The 26,276-nt window shown below is 29.4% G+C and overlaps 1 protein-coding gene across 1 annotated transcript in view; it reads left to right on the plus strand.

Annotated features, from left to right (window-relative positions):
• Nucleotides 1-26,276, plus strand: part of LOC129960652 (protein O-mannosyl-transferase TMTC1-like) — a 295,526-nt gene that overhangs the window by 198,051 nt on the left and 71,199 nt on the right. The window contains exons 10-12 of the mRNA XM_056074201.1: nucleotides 4,545-4,658; nucleotides 5,574-5,717; nucleotides 14,164-14,375. Of these exons, the coding sequence (XP_055930176.1) occupies nucleotides 4,545-4,658; nucleotides 5,574-5,717; nucleotides 14,164-14,375 (470 nt within the window). The remainder of the gene's footprint in view (nucleotides 1-4,544; nucleotides 4,659-5,573; nucleotides 5,718-14,163; nucleotides 14,376-26,276) is intronic.

Below are 26,276 nucleotides of genomic sequence, written 5' to 3' on the forward strand. Positions count from 1 at the left end.
GTTTCATCTCGCCCCCCCCCCCGCTTACAATAAAATGGATACAACAATAATGCATATTGAGTATTTTGTATTTTGTTTTTAAATTATTTTTAACTAACTGCCAAAAATGAGTAAAAGCGAGCCAACATTGGCGAGAAACCACATCTGGCATTTTGCAAAGCGGGCAGTAAACAGATGAAGCGAATGAAAGCGGAGAAAATTTAAATATTATATTTGAAATGTAAGCCAAACACGGAGATGACGTTAAAAGAATATGAAAGTATAAAAATTCGTTAATGAAAGTTAACCTAGATGGGGTGAGCTAAATTTAGAAACTGGGATTACATTTTTTCGAATAATAAGAGAAATAAAACAGAAGCATGACTAAACAAAAGAGAAAAAATAAGTAATGTTTGTGGAAGAGAATCCACACGACCGATGCCAGCTCGAGCATGCTCAGATGTTTTCTGATAGGAAGAAGGAAAATGTTCGATAACGCAAGTTTCAATTCTAGATAGTCTCATTCGAATCGATCCTTCTATCGCTATCGTATCCTTCTATCGCTAATGCGTAGGTTATATATGTTTTCGTGTTAATTGTAATTCGCCATATTAAATATTTACGGCAGCAGATTTATGCAGACTCATAGATAAATTTTTAAGCGGAAGTAAGTTAGCATTAGACGACAGTCAAGCATCAACAAGTACACAGACGAGCGTGGTTCCGAAAATAAAACCAAGAAAATATTCTCAAGAAAACTTAAACTAAAACTGTGGCTTCTTTGAAGACAAAATATAGATCTCGGCAGAACTGAGAGTGGCTATTTCTAATATTTAGCCATCCTTCGAAAAACTTTGAGCTGCAAGACTGGCCCCAGAAAGTCACTAAAAATTATTAAATTTGTTTTAATTTAGTATGTTTTGATTTAGTAAGTTGTTTCACTTTAATAAGTTATTTAATATGCCGAAATGTATTTTGTTTTCTATATGTGTGCTTTTCTTTCAGCCAGTTAATCAGTTTGTTAAAATAATATTTTCTCGCCCCCCCCCTCCAATATGCTCGCTCCCCCCTAGGGGGGCGCGCCCCACAGGTTGAGAATCGCTGCCCTAGAAACATCAGCGCCTCTGCAATACCATCTACCACACGAGGAAGCCGTTTCTAACTAAGTTTTGCTTAGTGTTTCCGAGCCATCTTGGTGTATCCTACTTTTTACAGAAATTCATAAATCTTCAGGAGGTCATCCTTAATAATTTATTAGCAAGCAGAATATGTACAAATTCATAATAATTGTCTCTACCGATAAAAATAATATTGAGTACGTATTCAAACGAATTGATGAGACTTATATTAACATTGACCTTTTTCTCTGCTATGTCTTGTTCAGCAAATCAAGCCTCTGAAGGGAATTTTCGTGAAAGGTTTCTAGTCTTGCAGATTATTTCCTACTTTAAACGTGACTGATCATTTTTTATAAATTAAAGATGATTATTTTCTTTCTATATATGTTGATTAAACTCATTGATAGGAATTAAAAACCTACTGCTTTTTTCTAATTTCCTTACAGAACCGTTGATTTAGAAATAAATGATATTTGATAACAGCAGAGGTATTATGATAGAGCTAAAAATGCAGTTTTATTTGAGGACAATGCTCTTATGTGATATAGATTAGATATATGATCTCTTCCATTCTTTCATAAATAGAAGCTTAACGCAGGAGGATATTAATATTGATAAATATGGAGGGCAGTGGCCTGGTACGACTTAAGGTTAAATAACATCGCGATGGGACTCACTATGTAATGGAAAGTCATTGAAGAAAAATGAAACTGTAATTATATCCATTCTAGTGGATATGCAATGAACAGGGGATTTTGTATAAAGACCTGGTCTAACACAAAATTTTCCAAGAGATTTCGCTCAAACTGATGTGATTTATTATTATTTTTTTTATTTTGGGGGTAAATCCAGTCTTAAAGTTAAATACTGGAGCTATATGTGTCAAAATTAGTTAAAAGGAAAAACCTATTTTCTTTTTCTAGAAATTTATTCTCCTAAGAAAATTTAACTGAAAACTATTAAAAAAATATTTTTTTAAATTTCAAATTAAAAATAAATAAATATGCATAAATAAATTAACAATAAGCAATTTTAACAATGTTATACAAAATGCCCGAAGGCAACTTTATGATAAAAGAAATAATTTTCTATTAAACCCATATTATTAAAAATTTAACACGTTTTATAATTAGAAAAAAAATAAAGAGAATAATAATGGAATCCAAATTAATTCCGTCGATTTACAATATTTCCACATTTTAAGTGCCGAAAATAATCCAGGCGTCCATTTCTATTTCTTAAAGAAATCGCAAAGTGTCTCGAGTCATTCTCACCTTTTCTAATTGATGAAAGATTTAAGAGGTGCAGCTGAGGGGAATGCCCAAATTTCTCTTTTCCTTCCCATACGGCAGTCGTTTGCTTTTGGTTTCTTTTTCAAATCATGATTTTCAGATGAAAAGAATCATTACCCCATCAAGATTCCACCCTTCTCCGAAACTATTAAATCCCGTCATTAGTCGAATAGATTTTTCAAAAGAAATGACGTCCTGATAAAGAAAGGATACCAGAAAGACTTTTCATACTTGAATAGTTATGAAATTCACTTAAAAATTAATTTGCTTTTTAACTGCATTATAAATTTGGGCTTATCCGTCATTAAAAGAATCAGTGAGCCGTTATTTACTGAAGCTAATTAACTCGGATAGTAGAATAATTATATTTTTCCCAACAAAACTAGTCATCTTTCTCATTACAGCTTTCACTTCAATTTATAATAATTAATACTGCCCAACTGTTTCTAACAACCACTTTACGCTCCAGAATTTTTAAAAGATTGGACAGGAATGAAAAAGCGAAAGGTGCCACGTGGTTTTTCTTTTATTATTATTATTTCGAGAACCAATTCAAAAGAATTTGAAAGATTTAAATTAATGACAGGTCTTATTAGAATAAAAGCCTGTGTAGTAAATTTTCGAGTAAATTAGTTTGCAAATGAAGGTCATATTTTCTGATAAATTATATAATATTCCACATTTTTTTAAATAAATTTGAGGCCATTTAATTACAAAGTCAAGAAGCAATCAATAAAAATTATTAAAGAAATCAAGCGATGTTAAACTAAATGTTGTCTTCCGTGTAAATTTTAAAATTAATGAAGCTTTGAAACTTTTTGAGTTTTGTCATTAAAGTGTGAAAAATTTGATTGAATTAATTTTTGATTGTCAATAGAATTTAAAAATTTGATATAAATTCTAAAATGTGAATATCGTTAATGAAGTGCTTTCTTTTGTTTGCTGTATATTCTCTGGAGTAATTTTCTTTTAGTAAATTACATTTACAAAGGATAATACGAAGAAAATAACGCAAAGAATAGTCAGAAGTGTTTAAACAGTCATTCACTTTTGTCTCCTCCAAGAAAGAAATAAACTATTAGAAAAATAATATTTTAATATTCCGAAAAATAAATGTAGGTAAGCAGTGTGTAGTTAAGAAAGTGAACTCCATTATTTTGATATAATTTCCATCTCAATTCTGACAATAGAAATTAATTTCAAAAAACACGAAGTAACTATAAACGGTGATTAGATGCCCTTATAAATTTTATTTTTGGTATTTTTCAACTGATAATACCAATGTACCTCAGAAGGAATAATAAGAAAAAATGCATAAAATAAAGAAAAAAATAATTAAATAAGTAAAGAAAAATTGTTTAAGGAAAATAGCAATATAGACAGTGAGTTAAGCCTTTTTCAACTCAATATATGTTGATAAAAATGTCAAAATATTTTTATTAACATACATTGAAAAAAGACATAAATTATAAATGATAAAGTGATTCGACTAAAATTTATGTTTTATTGTTCATATTGTACGTTTTCATTTGTATTTGTCATTAAGATCTTGTATGTTTTGTTTAAATAAAACCTTAGTTCTAACAATCATACAATAGGGCCCTTTTCATTATTGCATTAATAGATGGAATATTCTTAGAAAAATTTAACAAATTACAAAATATCTTTGTGTCGAAAATTGATATGGATGTCTTTAGCCGTTATAAAATATTAATTGAAGCCCATAAAATCTTTAGCATTCAAGTAAATGACTCATTTCATGAAAGTAACATATTTCTAGCTTACCATCGGCAAAACCCATAACCAAAATATTTGCACTTAATCTAGTTGAATGCTACATTCCATTCCAGTGGAATAAACACGGAACCCATTGCTTGCTTAATTACCACGTCTAGAGTATAAATGTTTCTTGTCACTAAAGACAAGAAATAAGATTTCATTTCTAGGTCTTTCCAATTCTTCCCCAACACACGCAAGCTAATAAATATATAGATCTGTACCATCTCTTCCTTCCTGCGGTGTGTTCAAAAGATTCATGTTATTGCCTTAAGAAAGCCCTATCATCCTTGAGACATATTTTAGTTTCAGACTTGAATCTTCATTACGATAATGGACAAGACCTAGAACTGAAAATAGTATTTTATTGCTAATTTAGGTCGGGCCTGACCAGCGTACCCCATAATGCCAAAGTCCATTATAACTTTGCTAATCTTCAGAAAGACTTGGGAAATGTCGAAACTGCCGTGGAACACTACAGGATGGCGCTCAGGTAAGAATAATTAAATATTCTAAGAATATATGAAAAGAGTGTGAAACCAAAATTTGTTTTATTAGTAAAAAGCCATACGATTGCTATCTCTCAAATTATTAATTTTTTTAAATCGCAAAATGGTATATCTAAAATGTTATTGTGGGATTCTAAAATGAATGAAAATATCGCTTCTTAATTGTCTTAACAAGATGTCTCGTTTCGTGCTTTTTTTTTTTTTTCATTTCGAATTTTTTTTTTTTTTAAATATGAAAATAAATATCCAGATAATACATTAGGTAAAGAATTACTGTATCCAATTTGTGAAAAAGTGCATTTGAGTGTTTTTAGAACATATAAAATACATTGCCATAAATAGTTTAAATTTATTGACCCAACTATTAAATAAATCGTAAACTCGTTTTAAGTTATTTGTTCCAGAACAATCATTAATTTGCAATTCTTTTGAAATAATTTTCAATTTTTTCAGGTATTTTCGTTTAATGTGAGACATACCGACAGCAAATTTCCATTTTCTTCTGTATTGAATTATATAAAATACATGTTACCAAAATTCATAGAATACATATTTACTACATAATATTTACGATAAAAAAACAGGTTTTTCTAAAAAATATCATTGAGTAAAGTAACCATGCTAAAACACAAAATTTCATCCATTCAGCTCGATGTAATACTACCGTATATAAAAATAATGTCAATGCTGCTTTTCGGTAAGAAATTAGATATATGCCTGACTGTTAAATTTATCTTTTAAGGAGTATTTAGAAACTTCACTTCCAATATCATTCATGATTTTTTTAAAGTAATTCATCCTGCTAAATGGTTTTGTTAAATTGCTTTCTACAGTTTCTGCTCTGATTAAACTGGAATAATCGTTGCAATGAAGATATTGATTAATTTAATCTATTTCAGTTTATGGCCCAATCATGCTAGCGCGCACAACAATTTAGGAACCTTGCTTTCTGACACAAAGGAAGCCGAGCACCATTTCAAGCTAGCTCTCCTCATCAATTCTCATCATCCTCGAGCTCTGTTCAACCTTGCATCGTTATATAGGTGAGTTGAACGATATCATTAAACATTTGCTCGTCTCAATTATCTCAAGATAAACTGTAGCAAATTCTCTTAATAGCAAATTAAACGTGACAGAAATATTGAGAAAGGAAATCAGAATGGAAAATTTCTAATAATCAATGACTTCTTAACAATAAGAATGAATAAATGCGTAGGGTTTAAATATAAAAAAATTCTTTTATTTATTACATAAATGTTTATAAAGTAAAAAAGAATATTTTATAACTAAAACAATTAATTCCAACCATGTAGAATAATCAAAAGAAATAAGTTCGACAGAAATATTGAGAAAAGAAAATTGCGAGAGGAAATCAGAAAGGAAAATTTCTAATAATCAGCAACTATTTCACAATAATAATGAATAAAAGCATAGGAATTAATTATGAAAAATTTTGTTATTTATTAAAAGCACATAAATGTTTATACAGAGAAAAATAGTATTTTTTATAACTACTAAAATTAATTATAACCATGCAGAATGATTAAAAGAAATAGGTTTGACAGAAATGTTGAGAAAGGAAAATTTCTAATAATCAACGACTGCTTAACAATAAGAATGAATTAATGCGTAGGGTTTAATTACGAAAAATTCTTTTATTTATTAAATGTACATAAATGTTTATAAAGTAAAAAAGAATATTTTATAACTAAAACAATTAATTCCAACCACGTAGAATAATCAAAAGAAATAAGTTCGACAGAAATATTGAGAAAAGAAAATTGCGAGAGGAAATCAGAAAGGAAAATTTCTAATAATCAGCAACTGTTTAACAATAAGAATGAATAAAAGCATAGAAATTAATTATGAAAAATTTTGTTATTTATTAAAAGCAGATAAATCTTTATACAGTGAAAAATAGCATTTTTTATAACTACTAAAATTAATTCTAACCATACAAAATGATTAAAAGAAATATTGAGAAAGGAAACCAGAAAGGAAAATTTCTAATAATCAACGACTGCTTAACAATAAGAATAAATTAATGCGTAAGAATTAATTATAAAAAATTCTTATATTTATTAAAAGTACATAGATGTTTATACAGTAAAAAATAACATTTTTATTGCTACTGAAATTAATTCAACCATTCAGAATAATCAAAAGAAATAGGTTTTATTTCATAATAAAAATTATTTTCTTTCAAGGTTAGCATCTTTTCAGCTTTTACATGCAGAATGACATGTACAAAGCTAATAATGGCATATTCATTACTATATTTCCTTTTCTTTTATCTCAAACATAACACCAAAACTTATGTGTCAGTAAATAGGGTTTGTTCTACCCTTGCTTTAAACGTATACTTCCGCAGTATAGCCCCTCCTTTTTTTGGGGGGGGGGCATATCGAATAGCGAAGAAAATCCATTATGCATTTTCGAACGGTTCCTTTTCGTCCCTCTGACTGATTTAGTAAAAAATTCCAGCCTTATCTACAATGGTGATGTATAAAATAAATTCCAAATTTAATTTGTCTAGCTTTTTGCTGCTTTGAATCACCGCGTTTACATGCAGTTCTCAAAAGAAATAGATATTCCTTGTACATTTTGACGGGTATGGGTAATATTTTGATAGAGACCTACAATTTTGATGTATAGTCTATATGTCAATTTTTATTTCTTTAGACCTTTTCTTGTCAAATGTGTTTTTCAAACTCAAGGAGATCTTAAAAGTGGTGAATCGTCAAGATTTAGAGATAGAATTTTTCCTGATGATGAAACTATACATCTATGTATTTCCCGAGATAAAATAACGATGTTTCATCAGAATTATTCATCTGTATTGTAATTAACATATAACAAGAAACAAGAATCCAATTCCTCTTATTAGTGTTACTAAATTAAGCCTTTGAAATGAATCTTTAATAATCAAAATTTAATTTCAAAGATCTAATAAAAGAAGTTAAGATAACTATTGTTAAAATTTTAGAATCTACGCTATGAAAAAGAATGTTTTTAAAAAATAAATTTGCTTTGTGGTATATTTAAAAAAAAAACAGCCAATTATAACTAGTTATCGTTTTTATATTATTTTTTCAAGATGCTAGAAAATTTTCTTTGTAGAGCAATACTGAAGAAATTCATAATTAATAAAAATATTTAATTAGTAAACCCTGTTTGATTTAATTTATTACTGGGATCTAATCATTTCGTATAATTTTTTTAAACGATTCATTCAATTTTTGAAACTGAATTAATTCATATGCTATAAAATTTATTACAGCATAAGAAATAATATATTTTATTCGTGAGAATTATTTCTAAGACGTTATCAAAATAGTTTAATTCAGAATGACTTGAAATACATTAATCACCAATTAAAAAGATAATTTAAGCTCAATCAATAGTTTTAAATCTTGGAATTTGATAAGATAACAACTGACTCATTAAAATCAAATATAAACTGATTGAAATGTATTGATAATTGGTAATAAATTAGAATTTTTCGTTTCATAAATATGCTTCTTTTTTCTGAGTTGCCAAATGGCTTTTAAGAAAATTACTTCATTGATTATGTAAATGAATGATTTGCTTCAAAAGTACTTTACGATTATTATTTCTTTTTTATTCAGTCTTCAATTATCGAAGCTGCGTGATTCTTACGTGACCTTTTATATTTCTTCCATTTCATTTCTTTTGAATTCTCTCTAAAAGGAAGAAATGCGTCGCCATTTAAGAAATTTACTAACTACTTCATTCATTTCCTATAGCTCTAGGCTTTCTTTTTCAAATTTTTATCTCAGTTAAGCAAATACATAATTACGCTTCGACAATTTCCTTGAGATTTCCCTGAGAATAAAATAAGTTTACTTAGACATGTATAAATCGAATGGCCTGAGGTTTCTTCAGATTATCACTCCATTTCAAATAGAGAAATATTCTGTAACCTCCTCTGTGAATAAATTATTAACAGATAATAAATATAAAGACATTTTTTAAAGATGTTAATAAAGTTGCAAAATTAACTAAAAATGTAAATTTAAATAAAAAAATTTGAAATCAATATTGGGTTTTGAATTATCTTTGCTTATTAATACAGAAAAATCTGAGGACTTGTTCTCATTGGTAATTTTTTTAAATCTTCTCCCAATACATGAATGCGCCCCCTTCATAGTGTAGAAAATATGAAATAATCGCTATATTGCTTGACAAAATTATTTCAGTAGCCATTGAATAAGGTTTTTGTATTTTCTATTTTAAGTCTTTTATCAGCACGTAGCCTCCACAGGGAAAAAACTGGTTTTAAGTGTCTCAAATTGGATTTTGAATCATTTTTTGCTTATTAATACAGCGGAATCTGAAGGAAATTTCTCATTGATAATTTCCTTTAATTCCTCTCCTAATACATGAATGCGAATCCATTCATAAAGTCGAAAATCTCAAATTTCCTATGCATATTTTGAAAAATTTATTTCAGTAGCCATTGTATAAGATTCTTGTATTTTTCTATTTTATCCTTACGAAGCTTTCACTGGAAAGAAACTTGAAACTCTTTTCTCTGGTTGCACTCTAAAGCTTTTAAAAATAAAATGATGGTATATTTTAATTTGTGAGGAGCTGTGGGTCGGAAATCAATTTTCAGAAATTGAAAAGAATTTATATTTAATCTGAAAAAAAAAAAAATTCGAAAACATGTCACTTCCATCTATCAAGAAGTAATACCAGCTTTAATAAATATAACAACTACTTAGACTGCTACTCTAGACTTCCGATACTTGCCCCCAAGTTGTGAGAAAAATGGTTCGTCTGTCTAAAAGAATAAGCTCAACGAGGCGAACAACATTTAGAACACATATCTTTCAGGCTTTATTTAATATTAAAAACACATCTTCCCTAACTTATCTGTCATATTCCATTCTAGCAATAAAATTGGAACCGTCGTCCTAAAAACTTTGAAATGCGGATTTTTCTGCACCAGAAATTTTATCCCGCTTAGAGTAACATAAAACTGTACTCCAAGCAAAAGGTCAAAGAAGAATCGATTATCAGAACTGTGGGGACACGGTAAGCTGGCAAGAAAGTGAGACGTCAGGTCTCCCATGTGAAAGACGAAGAACTGGGTCGGGCGGATAAGGGAGAAAAAAAAAAAGAATTCTGCCGAAGCTATGCGAACTTGCTTCAGTCTAAACTTTTGGGCGTCTCACGAGGCATTCATACAGGAAGAATAACAAATCAGGACGTCGCAAGAAAGGGTCTTCATTAGCTTCAGGGGAAGTCTTTTTTCGGGGTAGCATGTTGAATTTTAAAAGTTGAAATGACTTCGGATTCTGTTGTATGTTTTTAAGCCAGCGGGAACAATGATTTTGTTAAAATATTTATCGCGGTCTTTCAGGAAGTTTTGAATTCAAGAGAACGATGGGTTTATTTTCGAAGGAAATACTTTTTATTTAAAACTATTATTACTATCATTTTGTACCCAGTCATTCAGCGGAGTGATTGGTCTTTCAATGTAGAAAAAAAATTTACGAATGTTTCTAGCTACTCCTTAAATTCGTCTAGATCAAACGGCTTCCTCTTTTTTTTTTTTTTTTTTGTGTGTGTGTGTGTGTGTGTGATCCTAAATTTTACCTTGAGTGGGTCTAATCGTTATATATATCCTCTTTTTGGGGGGGTGTAATTCTAAAAAGGGTAAACCGGCTAAGGTGTAGAGCTCGTCATATGATTAGAGCTCAAAGTGATGGAATTTTTTCACAAATAGTTTTTGTGTAGCTTCAAATTATGTTAATTTAATCCAATGAAACTTAGAATTGTTTTTCATTTTTTAGTCTAGAATACTTAAAAAGGTATCAATTCCGAACACAGCATATTAATGAATTTTATTGCTCTATTTGTTATTTAAAATTACAATCGAAGAGAAAATAATCCTTATTAAATTCAGTGGAATTTTCAAAAGACGAATTTATCTCGAATTTTCTTCCAGGTTTAGAAACGTATTTGATAAAAAAATTTATTTGATAATGAATTTGCAAAAATATTGGAAAAAATAATAGCTAAAAATATTTTTTAAGGAAATGCCGTGTTTCAGTGCCTAACTTATTTGTGCCAAATAAATCTAAAAAAATAACTAAGAAATTTATTTTTTAATAAATTTAATTAGTAAAAATGTTTATTGATTGGTTATAATTTCCTTCCGATAAAACTTTTTTACTTTCAAATTATAGCAAATGAATAAATTTATTTATTCCTTATTAGAATACTCAAAACTACTTTTTAAAAAAGACAAAAATGGGGGTTATTAGCATTATGAAGCTTCGATACTTCGTTGAATGCTATTTTTATTCAGGATTTTTAAAATAGTTGTTCTAAACTTTCATAATCATCCAATTCATGAAAACATTGCTGTTGTTTCGCTTAGTTGCCCTAGAAGTTGTGGAAGAATCCTTACTTTTAGATCAATTACGCTGTAGGCTTCAAAATATGTTCGTTTTACAACGTCAAATCCATGCATTGTTAAATATTATTAAGATATTAATATTTTGAAGTGTGTAGAAAAGTTTTAGATATATTTTAGAATTTCATTAGATCTTCTCAATTTGCATGTGTGCCATATAAAAATCAATATGTCTAGCCTTAAAGACCAATCTGTGAGCAATACACGTACTGAAAGATGATTCAGTTTTACTATTGAAAACTAAACATTAGTTTCAGATCTATTCCTTAATTTAGCTCGAATATTTAAAAAAAATATTCCTACAACATATGATACTCGAAATACTTGTCACTAAACCTATGGTAGATAATGAAAGTTATTGTATAGTTACTACTCCAATGTTCTTATCTACACTAGTGCTCGAAATTAAAGGGGAGCAAGTAAAGACCAATAACTTATTCCCAATGTACTAATATCTTGAGAGAACTAAGGACCCACTGCTTCTCCTTTTGCTTCCGAGAGGAGAATAAATCCTGTTGGTAGGATCTCGGTTTTATAACTAGAACATTTCAATTTCGAAACCTAATTCCTCCGAAGAATTGTCTTGTAAACGAGTCTGGTGGATGTTGAACCCGTCAGTCAAATGTCCCCTCCCCATTGCTGTTGTTTGAAAGTTTGGAGAAGGAGGTACCAGTTTGCATGTTATACCGTTATCTGAACACGGCTAGAATTTAGTATATCCATCATAAAATAGCCCTACTCTTGCTGAACTTTCAGTTTCAGAGATAAGGACAGCTATGTCAGGGAAAGTTATTTGGTGGGGGCAGGCCTCATGTTGGATGGCAACAAAGACGTCCAGAAGTTGGGCAGAGGTTATGACTATTGGAGGAATGAGGAGTAAATCTTGGAATCCTGTTTTCCCATTCTCATAGATGCAATTGGTCAAGTTTCATTTTTATAGATGATAATGTTTGTCATCATAAAGCGGATCATCTGATTGCCAGGTCTTAAATTTAGGGAAAGCAAGAATATACATTAATTGATTGACAGCAAAGCCCCCAACTTAAATATTCTAGAACATAATTTGGGATGCTCTTGGGAAGGCTTTGTTGTTCTCTTTCATTCGCCTGAATACATCGAGATTTTAATACATCTTTGATGAAAGAATGCCACTGACTTCCATAGAGATTCACAAAATACCTCATTTAGAATACAAATTCATTTCGCGAGAGATCTGTAACTGTAAGATGGGATCATAACCAGGATTAACTCAATTCTTTATTGGATTTTATGGACTCTTATTTATAGCTTACGCTTATCAGTTTTATCCTCGATCATGTGCGTATACATAACGGCTGTATGATATACGGTAGATTTTTTTTGTATGTGATGTGAATCTATGTTCATACCTGATTCAATAAAATACGTTCAGGATATAATCAACAAAAAGTGAAAATTCCTTTTATTTTGAACATTGATTGAACATTGATGAGAAAATATTTCGCGATTCCATTTATTTTGAACATTGATTGAACATTGATGAGAAAACATTTCGCGAGAGATCTGTAACTGTAAGATGGGATCATAACCATTGATTGAACATTGATGAGAAAACATTTCGCGAGAGATCTGTAACTGTAAGATGGGATCATAACCATTCAAATTCCTTTTATTTTGAACATTGATGAGAAAACATTTCGCGAGAGATCTGTAACTGTAAGATGGGATCATAACCATTCAAATTCCTTTTATTTTGAACATTGATGAGAAAACATTTCGCGAGAGATCTGTAACTGTAAGATGGGATCATAACCATTCAAATTCCTTTTATTTTGAACATTGATGAGAAAACATTTCGCGAGAGATCTGTAACTGTAAGATGGGATCATAACCATTCAAATTCCTTTTATTTTGAACATTGATGAGAAAACATTTCGCGAGAGATCTGTAACTGTAAGATGGGATCATAACCATTCAAATTCCTTTTATTTTGAACATTGATGAGAAAACATTTCGCGAGAGATCTGTAACTGTAAGATGGGATCATAACCATTCAAATTCCTTTTATTTTGAACATTGATGAGAAAACATTTCGCGAGAGATCTGTAACTGTAAGATGGGATCATAACCAGGATTAACTCAATTCTTTATTGGATTTTATGGACTCTTATTTATAGCTTACGCTTATTAGTTTTATCCTCGATCATGTGCGTATACATAACGGCTGTATGATATACGGTAGATTTTTTTTTGTATGTGATGTGAATCTATGTTCATACCTGATTCAATAAAATACGTTCAGGATATAATCAACAAAAAGTGAAAATTCCTTTTATTTTGAACATTGATGAGAAAATATAAATAAGCTCCGTCTCACACAAAGTTTTAGAATTCTTATTATTAAATAATAATTAAAAAATAAATTAATTAAAGCAGGCTTTAAATTTGAAGAATAGGCTACTCCGAATAAAAAGTTAAGAAAATATTTGTTAAGAGATTTTCAATATCGGAAATAACACATTATACCAAAAGAAATCATTTTAATTCCATTGTCAGCGCATTTGATTTTTCACATCCTTACAAAATAGCCAAATATAGTATAATATTGAAGCCTCTGTTATTTTAATACAAATTATGTAATCATTGTAAATATTCTCGAATATGAAACGTATTTCCCCGTATAAGGAAAAAATTCGAACAGATTGAAATTAAAAATGTAATCTATGTAACTGTTTGAGACAAATTTTTATCGAAAATTTATCTGACACTTTAAATGTATTGTTTATCACCAAGTGTCTTCATGATATGCGATTCTAATTAATTGAATACATTTTATTTAATGATATTAAACTATAAAAAAATTAGGAGAAAAGTAGACCAAATGATAATTCCGTTTATCTCAAAAGTCACTTTCTTTTCACTCAGTAAATACTTTTATTTCTTTGGCACTGACAAACTGACCTAAGCTAACCTTCTAAAGAGAAAACCCCATTATCTCAATACCGACTATCTATTAACTGCAAATCGTCCCGAGGATAAAACGGTTTTCGTTCTTTTTACAGCAAGCAGGGAAGAAAGCAGGTATCTCAAGAGCTTCTTCAAAGAGCCATAGAATTGGATAAAGAATTCATAGAAGCCTACTCTTCCCTTGCAACCATTTACGCAGAGGCAGGAAAGCTCGACGAGGCCGAATCGCTCCATCTTAAAGCTCTCTCCATGGATCCCAATAATGCGGATTCTTTTAATAATTATGGGACATTTTTACAGAAGACTGGTAAGTAGAAAAATGTTCCCTCTCTTTCAAATTTCAAATTGAAATTTCTGGCATCATAATATAGAAAAGTAACATCGAATTGCATTAGTTCGACGAAGTTCGAGTCTTCTTTTTCAAGTCAAAATTGGATAGATAAGGAGTTAAAGAAGAAATATTAGGATTGGGATAGTTTCGATGCCATTCTGTAGGATGTAGCAGTACTTTTAATATGCTATTTCAATGGTTTTGCATCCTATTTATGGGTATTACTTGGAATTCAATGTAAGTAATTTTGTGATAACCTTAAAATTCCTCAGAATATTGAATGGATTCAAAAATATTTGAAAGATCAGAGTTATTGGGTAGTGTTTATTTTGATTGGAATTTTACACTCTAATTTAGTTCAGTTGCATGTATGAAAAATGGGTTACATTTTTGGATGCAAAGCGTATTATTCATTTCCTGGAATTAAAAAAAAGGCTTCGAAACTTCAAAAGTTAGGCAGGTTTTATGTTATTAGTACGTATAAAAAATTCGTCCAAAGAAAATCGCTTAAAATAGATTAGTATTGTTTCTCATATGTATATAGATGCAAAAATGACTAGATCATTTTAAAATATAACTTTTTACTCTAAAGTTTCTCAGTTTCAATTTCAAATTGTTTATATGCAATACTATGAAAAAGTAATGTAGAAATTTTCGGCACAGCAACAAGTAAAAATAATCTAATTTCATTCGAAACGTGAAAATCAATTACAACAATAAAAGAATATTCCGAGGGAAAGTTCTTGATTTTTTTTTCTCCCACTAAAAGACCTATTTTCGTATCATTTGAAAGAGCTCCCATTAAAAGACCAAACTCGTAGTACATAGGTCGTAGTGGTAATGTATAGCGTACATTTACTACTTTTTGGTCTATGTTTATTTTTGTAACTTCCTTATTTTATCGCTAAGGACTCTGTAACCTGTCTCGATAAACTCAGCATAGTCACTTTACTACAGGTGCAAGTTACTTCTCTGGCTATACGAGACGCCGTTTTGAATTTTAAGGGGTTAAAAGGGTTCATATATAATATGTAATGATATTTCTTAATCTAATTTAAGTCTTAATTAATTACCACTTTACTACAGGTGTATTTATTTTTATCGTAATTTAATCCATATTAACTTCATGCTAAAATGTTATCTTATTTCCTGATCCAATTTCTACTTTTTTATTTAATTAATCCTATACTCGCTCTTTAAAACTCTAAATTAAGCAGGTTCTCGCGCTCTGAGCGAAGGGATCAAAATCCTTAATGCTTAGCTCATTCTTTTAAAGATACCTAAATTTCTCTAGTCTAAATCGACACGTGTCGAAGAAACCTTTATCAAAATCTCATTATAAAACCTGTTGAATTGAAAATGTCTGTCTCTTCTGCTTTTCTGTTCATGTGTCCGGTGTAGACTGGCGTATCTCTGGCCACTTATTATTTGTGCATAATATGCCTCCTTATCATATGCATAATATGAATATGATAATGCATAATATGCATATGATAATTAATTAAAAAAATTATATGAACTATAGCTTAGAAAAGGAATATTTAGTGCATAAACGCAGCATGAAACTATGTGTATATAAAAATATAAAATATGTATTCTGTATTTGTCTAAATATAAGTTATTACCAAGAAAGAAATAAAACATTTTTTTTTTTTTTTTTTTTCTGAATGAATGTGCATTCGCATGTATGCATGCGGAATACTTGATATTTAAATCAGCAGGAAAAACGAACTTGCCTTGAAATATCTGATGTATAGTAATATTTTGAAATGAGATTCATCATGATGACAAATATAACTTCTACCATACTATTGGCGCAGCATGGCCAAATATGGCCCTTGCGCCAAAAAATCACAAAGTAACTAACTAATGATGACAAATATCATTTAACAGAAAATCTCTAAATCATAATTGGAGCATTCACTATTATTCTTCGCCATAATATGACTACATGAAATGGATTTTTAGCTTCATGAGTTTGGAGAATATTTTTAATATCTGCTTTTAATCAACTCTAATGTATTTATCGGGTTACTTTTGCAATAAAGAACACTATTATTTATTCGTAACTCTTATAAGGGTCGCGGTGGCTTGGCGGTAAGGTCTCGGCTCGGAGCCGGAGGGTTTCAGGTTCGAAACCCTATTCCACCGAAGAACCGTCGTGTAAGGGGGTCTGTTGCACGTTAAATCCGTCATGACCAAACGTCTTCCCGCTGGTGTGGTGTGGAGAGGGGGTTGCCAGCTCAGGTGTCGTCCTCGTCATCTGACCGTGGTTCAAAATTACGAGGTCTGTCCCAAAATAGCCCTTGTGTTGCTTCAAACGGGACGTTAATATAACTAAACTAAACGTAACTCTTATAACATGTATCTCACCAAATTCAATGGAATTATAGACAAACTATTTCTATATTCTACAAGACAGAAGAATGATAAAAAGAATTTATATTTTAAAATTAAATCTAATATTTAATTAGCGGGGATATTTTTTTAAATCGTTTTTTTAAAAATATTTTTAGGGATCAATGAACAATCATTCTGAACCCAGGAAAAAAAACAATGCCGTTGCAAAATAGTAAAATTTCAAATAAGTTCATAGTTTTTTTTATTCTTTAATGATTAATTCGTATTAAAAACGGCAATAAATGGAGCAAAAAAACTCTAACAAAAGGAATTCAATTCGAATGCTTTTGGTTTTTAATTGAATTTTCAAAGCTATATTTTTTCCAATCTCTCACACTTTTTGAAAAATTTAGATCGTATCTTCCTTTTTTTTCTCAATTTAACGCAATTTGCCATTTTTTTCTTCTTTTTTCACTTTCAAAGAATTCTCCCTAGTAATTTTCAATTTTTTTTACTTTCTTTCTTTTTGCAACAACTCTTTGTCTACAAAAGAAAACACGAAAGTTGTACATATTATTTTTTCCCCATTGCCTTTCTAAACGAACTTTATTTTTTAATCTGTTCTGCTTTTGCCCCAAACGGCTTGAATAATCGCATCTATTTTGCATACAATTTGATAAAGATCATACGCAGCCCTATTTTCCAAATTACATTTTTCACTACGTCTCCAACCACCTGGGTCTAATAGGAAGTTGCTCTGCTCTCTAGTCTAGGAATCACTTACACACCTTCTTCTTGAAATGGCACATCGCCGAAAATTGGCTCTGACTGCCGTAAAAGTAATTGAATTTGCATGCATCCAACGGGGCCCTCGCCCTTCTTCAAGATAAAGTAATATTATCTTTCGTACTCCTTTTGAAATATATTTCTATGGAAATAGACTCTGTCGTTCCGTTTTGAGATCCAACATTTATTTTATTTTATTATTTGCTTTCTTCACATTTTTTTTCTCCCTTTTACAACAATGCTCATTGGTTTACCTTTTTACTAAAGTGCAGAAAGGAACGACAGGAAATTTTGTTCTCAATGATGTGGTTGCCAAGCAAATAGAATTGATTTATTAAACTCATTGTTGTTATCTTCCATTTATATGTCGGATCTATATTTGCTTTTGGTATAAGTACAGAAAATAAATACAAGCATTGTTGTGAGAAAATATTTGTTTCATTTAGCTTTAGTTTTCATCCAACAGTATACACGCCCACAGGTGGCATTGAGACTTAAAAAAAAGGAACGGCAAGGCATGTTTCGTAAAAATGAATCGGAGAAAGAAGGTCAAACGTTCCATCCTCCGGCTTGCTCTCATTCTGAATCGCACATCTGTATACGTTTTTCAATTCATTCAGAAATGTTGATCAATGTATGTTTTAGCAATAATTTGTTTGTTGCAATCTGGCTGATTGCTGAAGATTTCCTTATTCTCTTCTAAAAACACAAATTTAGGCTGATTTCCCATGAAAGTACTCAAGGAAAAAGCAACCTACTTCTAGATATTTGTACTAAACGCTTCTACTTAGGGTTGAGCCTAAATGTTCTAATGTCCCTTCAGACCAGCAGAAGTCTTTTTTATCGCGAATCTTTGATTTATGGTATGTGCCTACCTTCGGAGATTTTTTTTTAAATATTTAAATTTTCAATAAACAAAAGATGTTTTTATTTAAAATAGGGCATAAAACTTTAAATTTAAATGAAATTTGTTTGAAATTATTATTAATTTTTGAAATATTGGTCATTTTTAGTCAAATTTTAGTGAAAAATTGCACTTACGGTAAACTTTCTACTATAAATTCTAATAAATATATTTCAATAATATTTATAGACTAAATAAATAACACCCTTATCTGTGTTATGAACTAAAAGATTTGCAAAATTTAGAAAAGTTTTTGAACTATTTGAAATTTTGTGCCAAAACTCATTTTTTTTTTCAAAAAAAGACTCATGTTTTTTTCACAAAAAAAGCAATAAAATGAAAAAAAATGAAGATGGAGATTAGATTTTAGTTCATAACACAGAAAAAATATATTTAAACATTTTCGCAAAATTTAAAATCAATATCTTAAAAAGATGTGTTATGGTGATGTTTAGCTTAAAGCAAAATATTGAAAAACACAGTTTTTCAGAAAACACATTTAAAGACTTTAATGCACCATAAAAAATTTTTTACTCCTTTTTTATTCTTAAAATTCACCATATTTGTAGGTACCCTCTTTCACTTTATTTTTAACTAATTTTGATTATTTTTTAGCTTCCAGCTTTTTTCTGGTTAGTTTAGTGGAGGGCAATGATTGGCGTCTCGATTTCTTAATGCGCTCATCATCGATTCCCATATAGATTTTTAAAGTCAGAGGATTAATTGGAATTTCCAGATGTTTAAAAATAGGTAATAGTCCTATATAGCCAGAATTAAACAATATGGCTGCCACATATGCACCTAAAAACAAAGTTTCTTGTTCCACAAAATGATCTTTAGGTAATATTGACCACAAGATGCTGTTGAAACTTTCATTATTGCTCTGTGTCATACCATGTAAGCATTTTTTTAATAACTCTCTATTGCAGAGTTCTAAATATGTTGATGTTACCACTTTCATGTCAGAACTAAGATGGCCTGGTGATTTTTCTGAATATTCTGATCCATTGCCCATAGCTTGCTGATATCGACACCAGCTGTCTTTCCCTTCTGGACACTGCCTATGCATTAAGTTTCTACTGCTAGAACAGCAGTCAAAGAAAGCAGCTATAACAGCAGATTGCATTTTCCCAATATCTCCAACATTACTACGGATAGCAATTCCATAGTAATTTTGAAGTTTGTCGATAAATTTATCAGTTAATTTTCCTTTTCCACCGAGTCCTTTGGTCTTCATTTTTAATTTCTTAAGTCGTGATGCTACTCTTTTTTGAACGTACCCTATACATTCAAGTTTTGTGACTGTATCTTTTCCATAGACATCCTTTACTTTCAGAAATGCCTTAGAGTCACATCACTAAAATATTCGGTGTATAGTAACTCTCGTTTCAATACTGATCTTTCAAAAATTCTGTAAGCCCCAACAGCTTCCATATTTCCTGATAACCCCTTGTATCTAAATAATTATGCCAAAATTTTGAACAAATCGATTAAAAACAAGAAAAACGGTTTGAATTACGAGTGTAAACAAGCTACAAACGATAATAGTATTGTCGTTCAGTTACTGAAACTTGAATTTTAAAAAATTGCTGCCAGATTTTAAAAAATAATTAAAACATATAAAAAGTAACGTTTATTTATATTTTTAAAGAAGATTTTGGCATTTATATCGATTAAAAATTACAAAATAGACGCGTAAATGTATTGTTCACATTTTTGAGTCCCTTTAAATTCCCACTTCCGGTTGCAAAAAATCAACTTCCGGTTTATTAATTAAGCTGTAACTTTGCTTCTAATTAACGTAAGAACAAAAATGAAACAGTTCTGGAATCGCAAATGTATGGGCTATAAAATGAGCACATAATAAAAATTTCGATAATTTTCACGAAAACGCTTATTTTAGGGTAGGCACATACCTTATGAGATCAACTGAATCTTCTAAATTAAAAGAGATTTATGAAATCAGTCTTCAGCAAAAGTATTCAACCTTGGCTCTCTAATAATTCAGAATTTTCGTGATAGAATCATAATAGAGAGTCCGTTGCGGTATTGGAGTATTTTGCGTTTAGTATCCTATTCCGCAGAATATCGGTCTAATTTTTAAAGCCCTGAAGTAAGCAAAATTAACTTAAGACGAAGGTATTCACATTGATGGAATGTGGTCCGGTTATCTTCCTCATCATGTGATGCGACAATGGCTTAAAAGGATACGTTCCGAAATAGCCCCTTACATAACTTCAAAGTGAGGTTTTACTCTACACCCACCTGCAGAATCTAGAAGGGGAATCTAGTCTTGAAGCCGAAATTCTGAAATTAGAAAATAGTGGTTTTATCGCAATGCGGCAAAGGTTTAGAAAGATTCCTTAGATTGATTGAATAGAACTCTGATTGATTTAATATTTCTTTTAGACTCTCATTTGTAAGAATTATAGAAATACAAAGAATCCCTTTATTGCTGAGAAGGGAATAAAAATACTTTTCGTTCCAGAAACCCGAGTAGTTTTGAATGATTTTACTCCTCAGAGGGATGATACGTTATTCCGAAGTTTTTTGATAGACGTCGTTATATTTTAGCTACTTTTTTCCGATGATGATTTTCTTTTCATTTTGAATGGTGCTTTTTTAAAATTCTAAATACGTATATGCACTATTTTTTTGATAAAAAAAAACAAAAAACATACCCTCCTACATTTTTCACATTGTCTCTATTTTGGCGAAATCGGAACCGATTACTATATGCGTAAAAGCACGTAGGGTTTTCGGATCTGGAAATAAGTAGTAAAAATGTTACATTAATGGAATAGTTCATAAATTATTTGTAAAAAAAATTATTATTTCATACTATTCAGAAAATACAATTCGTTACAGGACAATTTAGGAAAATAAATTTATAAAAATATTATGGCAGAATGGAGGATATAAAAATTTCATATACGGCAGTTCGAACGAGAAGTTGATCCAGTGTATTCAACAGAACAGTAAAAATAAACAACTAAAATCAGAATATGAAAAAAATGACAATTTTCAAGCTGAATGCATTTAGTGCGAAAACAAAACTTTCTGCATTCGGTTGGAACAGTTGTTCCAAATATATTTCTTTTCTAGTGCGCGCTGCCTCTGATTTTAGTAAAATTTGTAATGACTTTTTGATAGATCAAAGAATCCAATTTTTTGATGCGATAAAAATATTGTATCTGTGAAAACATTTCTACATCAATAGGTAAAAAAATAGTGTCTCTAATAAATTATGCAAATGAGGTAAAAAAAATAGTGTCTCTAATAAATTATGCAAATGAGGTAAAAAAAATAGTATATCTAATAAATTATACAAATGAGGTAAAAAAAAAAAAATAGTGTCTCTAATAAATTATACAAATGGCCACTGCGATCGATGATGCTAATATGATAATTGGATTTTTATATTTAATATTTGAAAATTAAACTAAATGACAATATAGGAAAATTGAAGGAAGGAAGGAAGCCGTAATGCAATTTTTGTTTTTCTGTAGCGTGACTTTGCTGCAGATTACTTAGAATTTGGTAAAATCACCAATCAATTGGACTAAGCATGGTTATTTCAAACATTCGCTGCAGTGCAATTGGATTATATAGATTTTTTTATTAATATTTACAAGTTATGATTAATAGTAAATAGTAAATGCATAATTTTAAATGTCGTGCTGTTTTAACAATTCATTTATTCATTGAAATCACATAAAATATTATTTTTTTTACATCTTGTGAAATATTATGCAATTGGAGGTAGAGTCAATTTCTAACATTTTGGAAATTAGTTTTGGGCCCAAGATTAGAGGGGTGGACCTGTATGCATCTTGTTTTCATTTCCATAATTAGTTTTTCTTTTTTGTCTTCTGCCCAATGGAATAAGTCACACATGTAGAAATTCTCTCGATTTTGAATAACACAATGAAACCAAACCCAATCAAATTTCAATTATTGAAAATCTTATAGAAAAATTAACTATCAGTTAACTTATTTCTAACAGGGAAATGATTAATTCTCGAAGAATGTTTCACAAACGTTAGCAATAAGTAATGCTTATTATCCATAATAGTTATATTTCACCAACGCATCATAATATTTTAGTATAATTGAATGTATTTAATCTATTGTACAACGTGCATAAAACTTCACAAGAAATAATTAGAAGGTCGAAAATAATGCTTGTTAAATTTACATAACCAAATTAATTAGCTAGAGCTATTAAATGACATGATTTTTCATGTCCTGATTTAAAGGGAATTCGCTGTAATTTTGACAATCTTTGCCCTGCCAGCGATAGCCTTAGTAATAATAACTAAATAGAGAAATATTAATTTGAAATATTCTTAAAAAATTTCGGATATGTTTAGCAAGCTTTTTTCGTTTATTAAGAATTTCTGTGTTATTCACCTATTTCATTTAAATATACTCATAAAATTGCAACTAAAGTTTTTCATACGTTAATAGAAACAATTATTACAATGCGATCTTAGTAATTTTTAAATAATATACATTCGTACTTTTTTTTAAACATTAATAATAATAATAATTAATTCAGAAAATATTTTAAATTTGAAATATTCCTGCAAAATTCTTACGAATAAATATATTTCGCAATTTTTTTGTTAATTATTATTAATCAATGCAATATTCACCTGTTTTATGTAAATGTACGTATAAAATTTTAGCAAATATTTTTCACAAGTTAATAATATACATACAGAATTAAAACTAATATACATTTGTACTTTTTTAAAACATTAATAATAATAATAATTAATTCAGAAAATATTTTAAATTTGAAATATTCCTGCAAAATTCTTACGAATAAATATATTTCGCAATTTTTTTGTTAATTATTATTAATCAATGCAATATTCACCTGTTTTATGTAAATGTATGCATGAAATTTTAGAAAATCTTTTTCACAAGTTAATAATATACATACAGAGTTAAAAATAATATACATTTGTACTTTTTTAAAACATTAATAATAATAATAATTAATTCAGAAAATATTTTAAATTTGAAATATTCCTGCAAAATTCTTACGAATAAATATATTTCGCAATTTTTTTGTTAATTATTATTAATCAATGCAATATTCACCTGTTTTATGTAAATTTATGCATGAAATTTTAGAAAATCTTTTTCACAAGTTAATAATATACATACAGAGTTAAAAATAATATACATTTGTACTTTTTTAAAACATTATTAATAATAATAATTAATTCAGAAAATATTTTAAATTTGAAATATTCCTGCAAAATTCTTACGAATAAATATATTTCGCATTTTTTTTATTAATTATTATTAATCAATGCAATATTCACCTGTTTTATGTAAATGTATGCATGAAATTTTAGCAAATCTTTTTCACAAGTTAATAGAAACGTTGATTACTTATGCAGATAAAAACGGTACAGATTTAGGTACCCAGAGTTAAAAATTTATCAAAATTTTAATAGCAATTTTTTTTTTTTGTAAAATAAATATTAAATGAGTGCTGAATCTTATTAAAAACTATGAAAAGGAACTTATATTTACTAAACAATTTCCCATTTTTTTCTTGTTATTTAAAAGACCAGATATGATACCGCGCTAACAAAATAAGATCTTTAACATGCTGCAGCGATTCTCTCTTAATATCAGAATCTAAAAAGCATTTCCTATCCCATTAATCCCTCCCATTCGCGTCCAATAGGTACAAAAATACAGAAAGTAGTAAAAATCGTTTCCTCAAGTAACTGTGAAGATGATCTCCGGCTGACCATCTCACTTCCGAAACTCACGTCCGAGGAATGGTCAAGCGGTTTGTTTTGGACCATAGATTCTTCCTGTCTCCAAAGCAGCAATGAAGGGAAAACGTGACGAACAACGTCTTAACCGTTTTTAGCTGTCCAAAAAAGTTCCGGAAAAAAACCGACGATACACAATGGTATCTTCCAGAAAGCCTATTTAATAAATCGTGACGTAGATAGTGGAATGTGTCTTCTGAGTACTTTCTATTTCTTTCTGTCTCCTTTAATTTTACTGCTATCTATTTTATTTGAATATTTTATTTCTCAGAAAACTCAAAATATTTCATTCTTTTTTCTCCCGAGTTACAATTTTCTGAAAATCCACCATTGCTCTCTATGTATCTAAGAGGATAAAGAAAAGGTTGCGCTTTTCTAGAAGCATTTGTGAATATTAAAATGTTTATAAAATTGGAGAAAGTTTTTCGTTCAGTTTGAGCCGCTTATAGATTTTATGTCTATATTCTTTTACATTGTTGTGTAAGTAGTAAATCTAAAAAGTCGTTGCTGAAATTTTGTTAGATTACATTAAATTGTGAATAAATATTGTTTCTAGTAGCATTGAACGGGCTGTATTTAGTGACATGGCATTTTGAAGTCATCAGTATTATAAACTGAATAAATAAGAAATTTGTTGGTTTTCTTTAAAATTTCTTGATTTCAATTTCTGAAACCTTAAATTTTCAGTCCTAAAGAATAAAACGATCATCAACTGCTCACTACTTGCTTGATAACAAATAGAATAATATTCTGAATTTAAACCGGTTACAAAGAAATATCAGGAAAACCAAGCTTCTCTTGGCAGTTTTTGTAAAATCGTGTTTTTTCGGAGAAAATATTTAGATATGAATCACAAAATGATATAAATCACATAAAATTTACAGATAAATTACATAAAATTTTCAATCTTACCTACATATGAACTGATCATTTAATTCTTTAAAGGGCCATTTTTTTCTAGTCATATTATGTAAAAATATTTTTAAGCTTGAAATTAGAATAAGAAAAGGGATTCATTTTGCTTATTAGATAAATTTAATTTGATTCATTAATTAATTTGTTTAATTAATAATTAAGTAACAAATCAAGACACGTCATTTTGTGTGAGATAAAGAACTGAAGCACCTAAGTTTCTGTCTTTCTAAAATAATTTGTCAGAACTTATGCCAACCTACATAATCTCATACAAAGATTGATAAATTTGGTGGGAAGCATACTTCCCACGGCCCTAGAAAGGGTAAAATAAAAAAAAATCATGAATCCACTTAGTTTAACATGTTATTCGAAACAATATGCTACATTACAATATTCATTTTACAGTTTATCTATTATTATATTTCTACACTTACACTAAGTTTTACCATGGAGAAAATCGGGTCCGAGAAGGTGGTATGTGACATTGTCAGCATGAGAGCAGATAGAAAAAGGTTATAATAGTTAGTTATAATAAAATGGTGTGTGTGTAAAATCCCGTATTTTCATGAAAGACACCTATATAGATAAACTTAAAAAGCAAAACATTATCTAAACATAGAATTTGATGCAAATCGTTAGAGCTGTTTCCGAGATATACGAAATAAATTTTTACTATACATATATATATATATATATATATATATATATATATATATATATATATATAGGAATTGGTCGTTTAAAGTTATAAAACTATCTAAATAATATATTTCAAAATATCCGCTTAAAAGTATCAAAGGCAATTTTTTTTTTCCATAAATAGCATCCCATTTCGTAATGGCTTCGTAATTGTAGATTTTATATTTTTGAAAATAGTTAAAATACTCTACCAAAATTCAAACAGCTGCATTTTATTTGTATATCAATATTGTGTCATATTTTATATCTGAGAAATCGTTTTTATTAAATACTAGCCGCCTTTGGCGACCAGCCGGTTCGCCAATCTTAATGTTCGTTAAAATTTTAATAATTAAATATTTTATGCAATTTCTACTTTAATAGCTTCTTCATCAAAATATTTTAAAACTTCAAATTTTGATTATCATATAATTCATTCATAATATTATA

This window comes from Argiope bruennichi, chromosome X2 (genome assembly GCF_947563725.1).
Source record: "Argiope bruennichi chromosome X2, qqArgBrue1.1, whole genome shotgun sequence".
Taxonomy (NCBI): domain Eukaryota; kingdom Metazoa; phylum Arthropoda; class Arachnida; order Araneae; family Araneidae; genus Argiope; species Argiope bruennichi.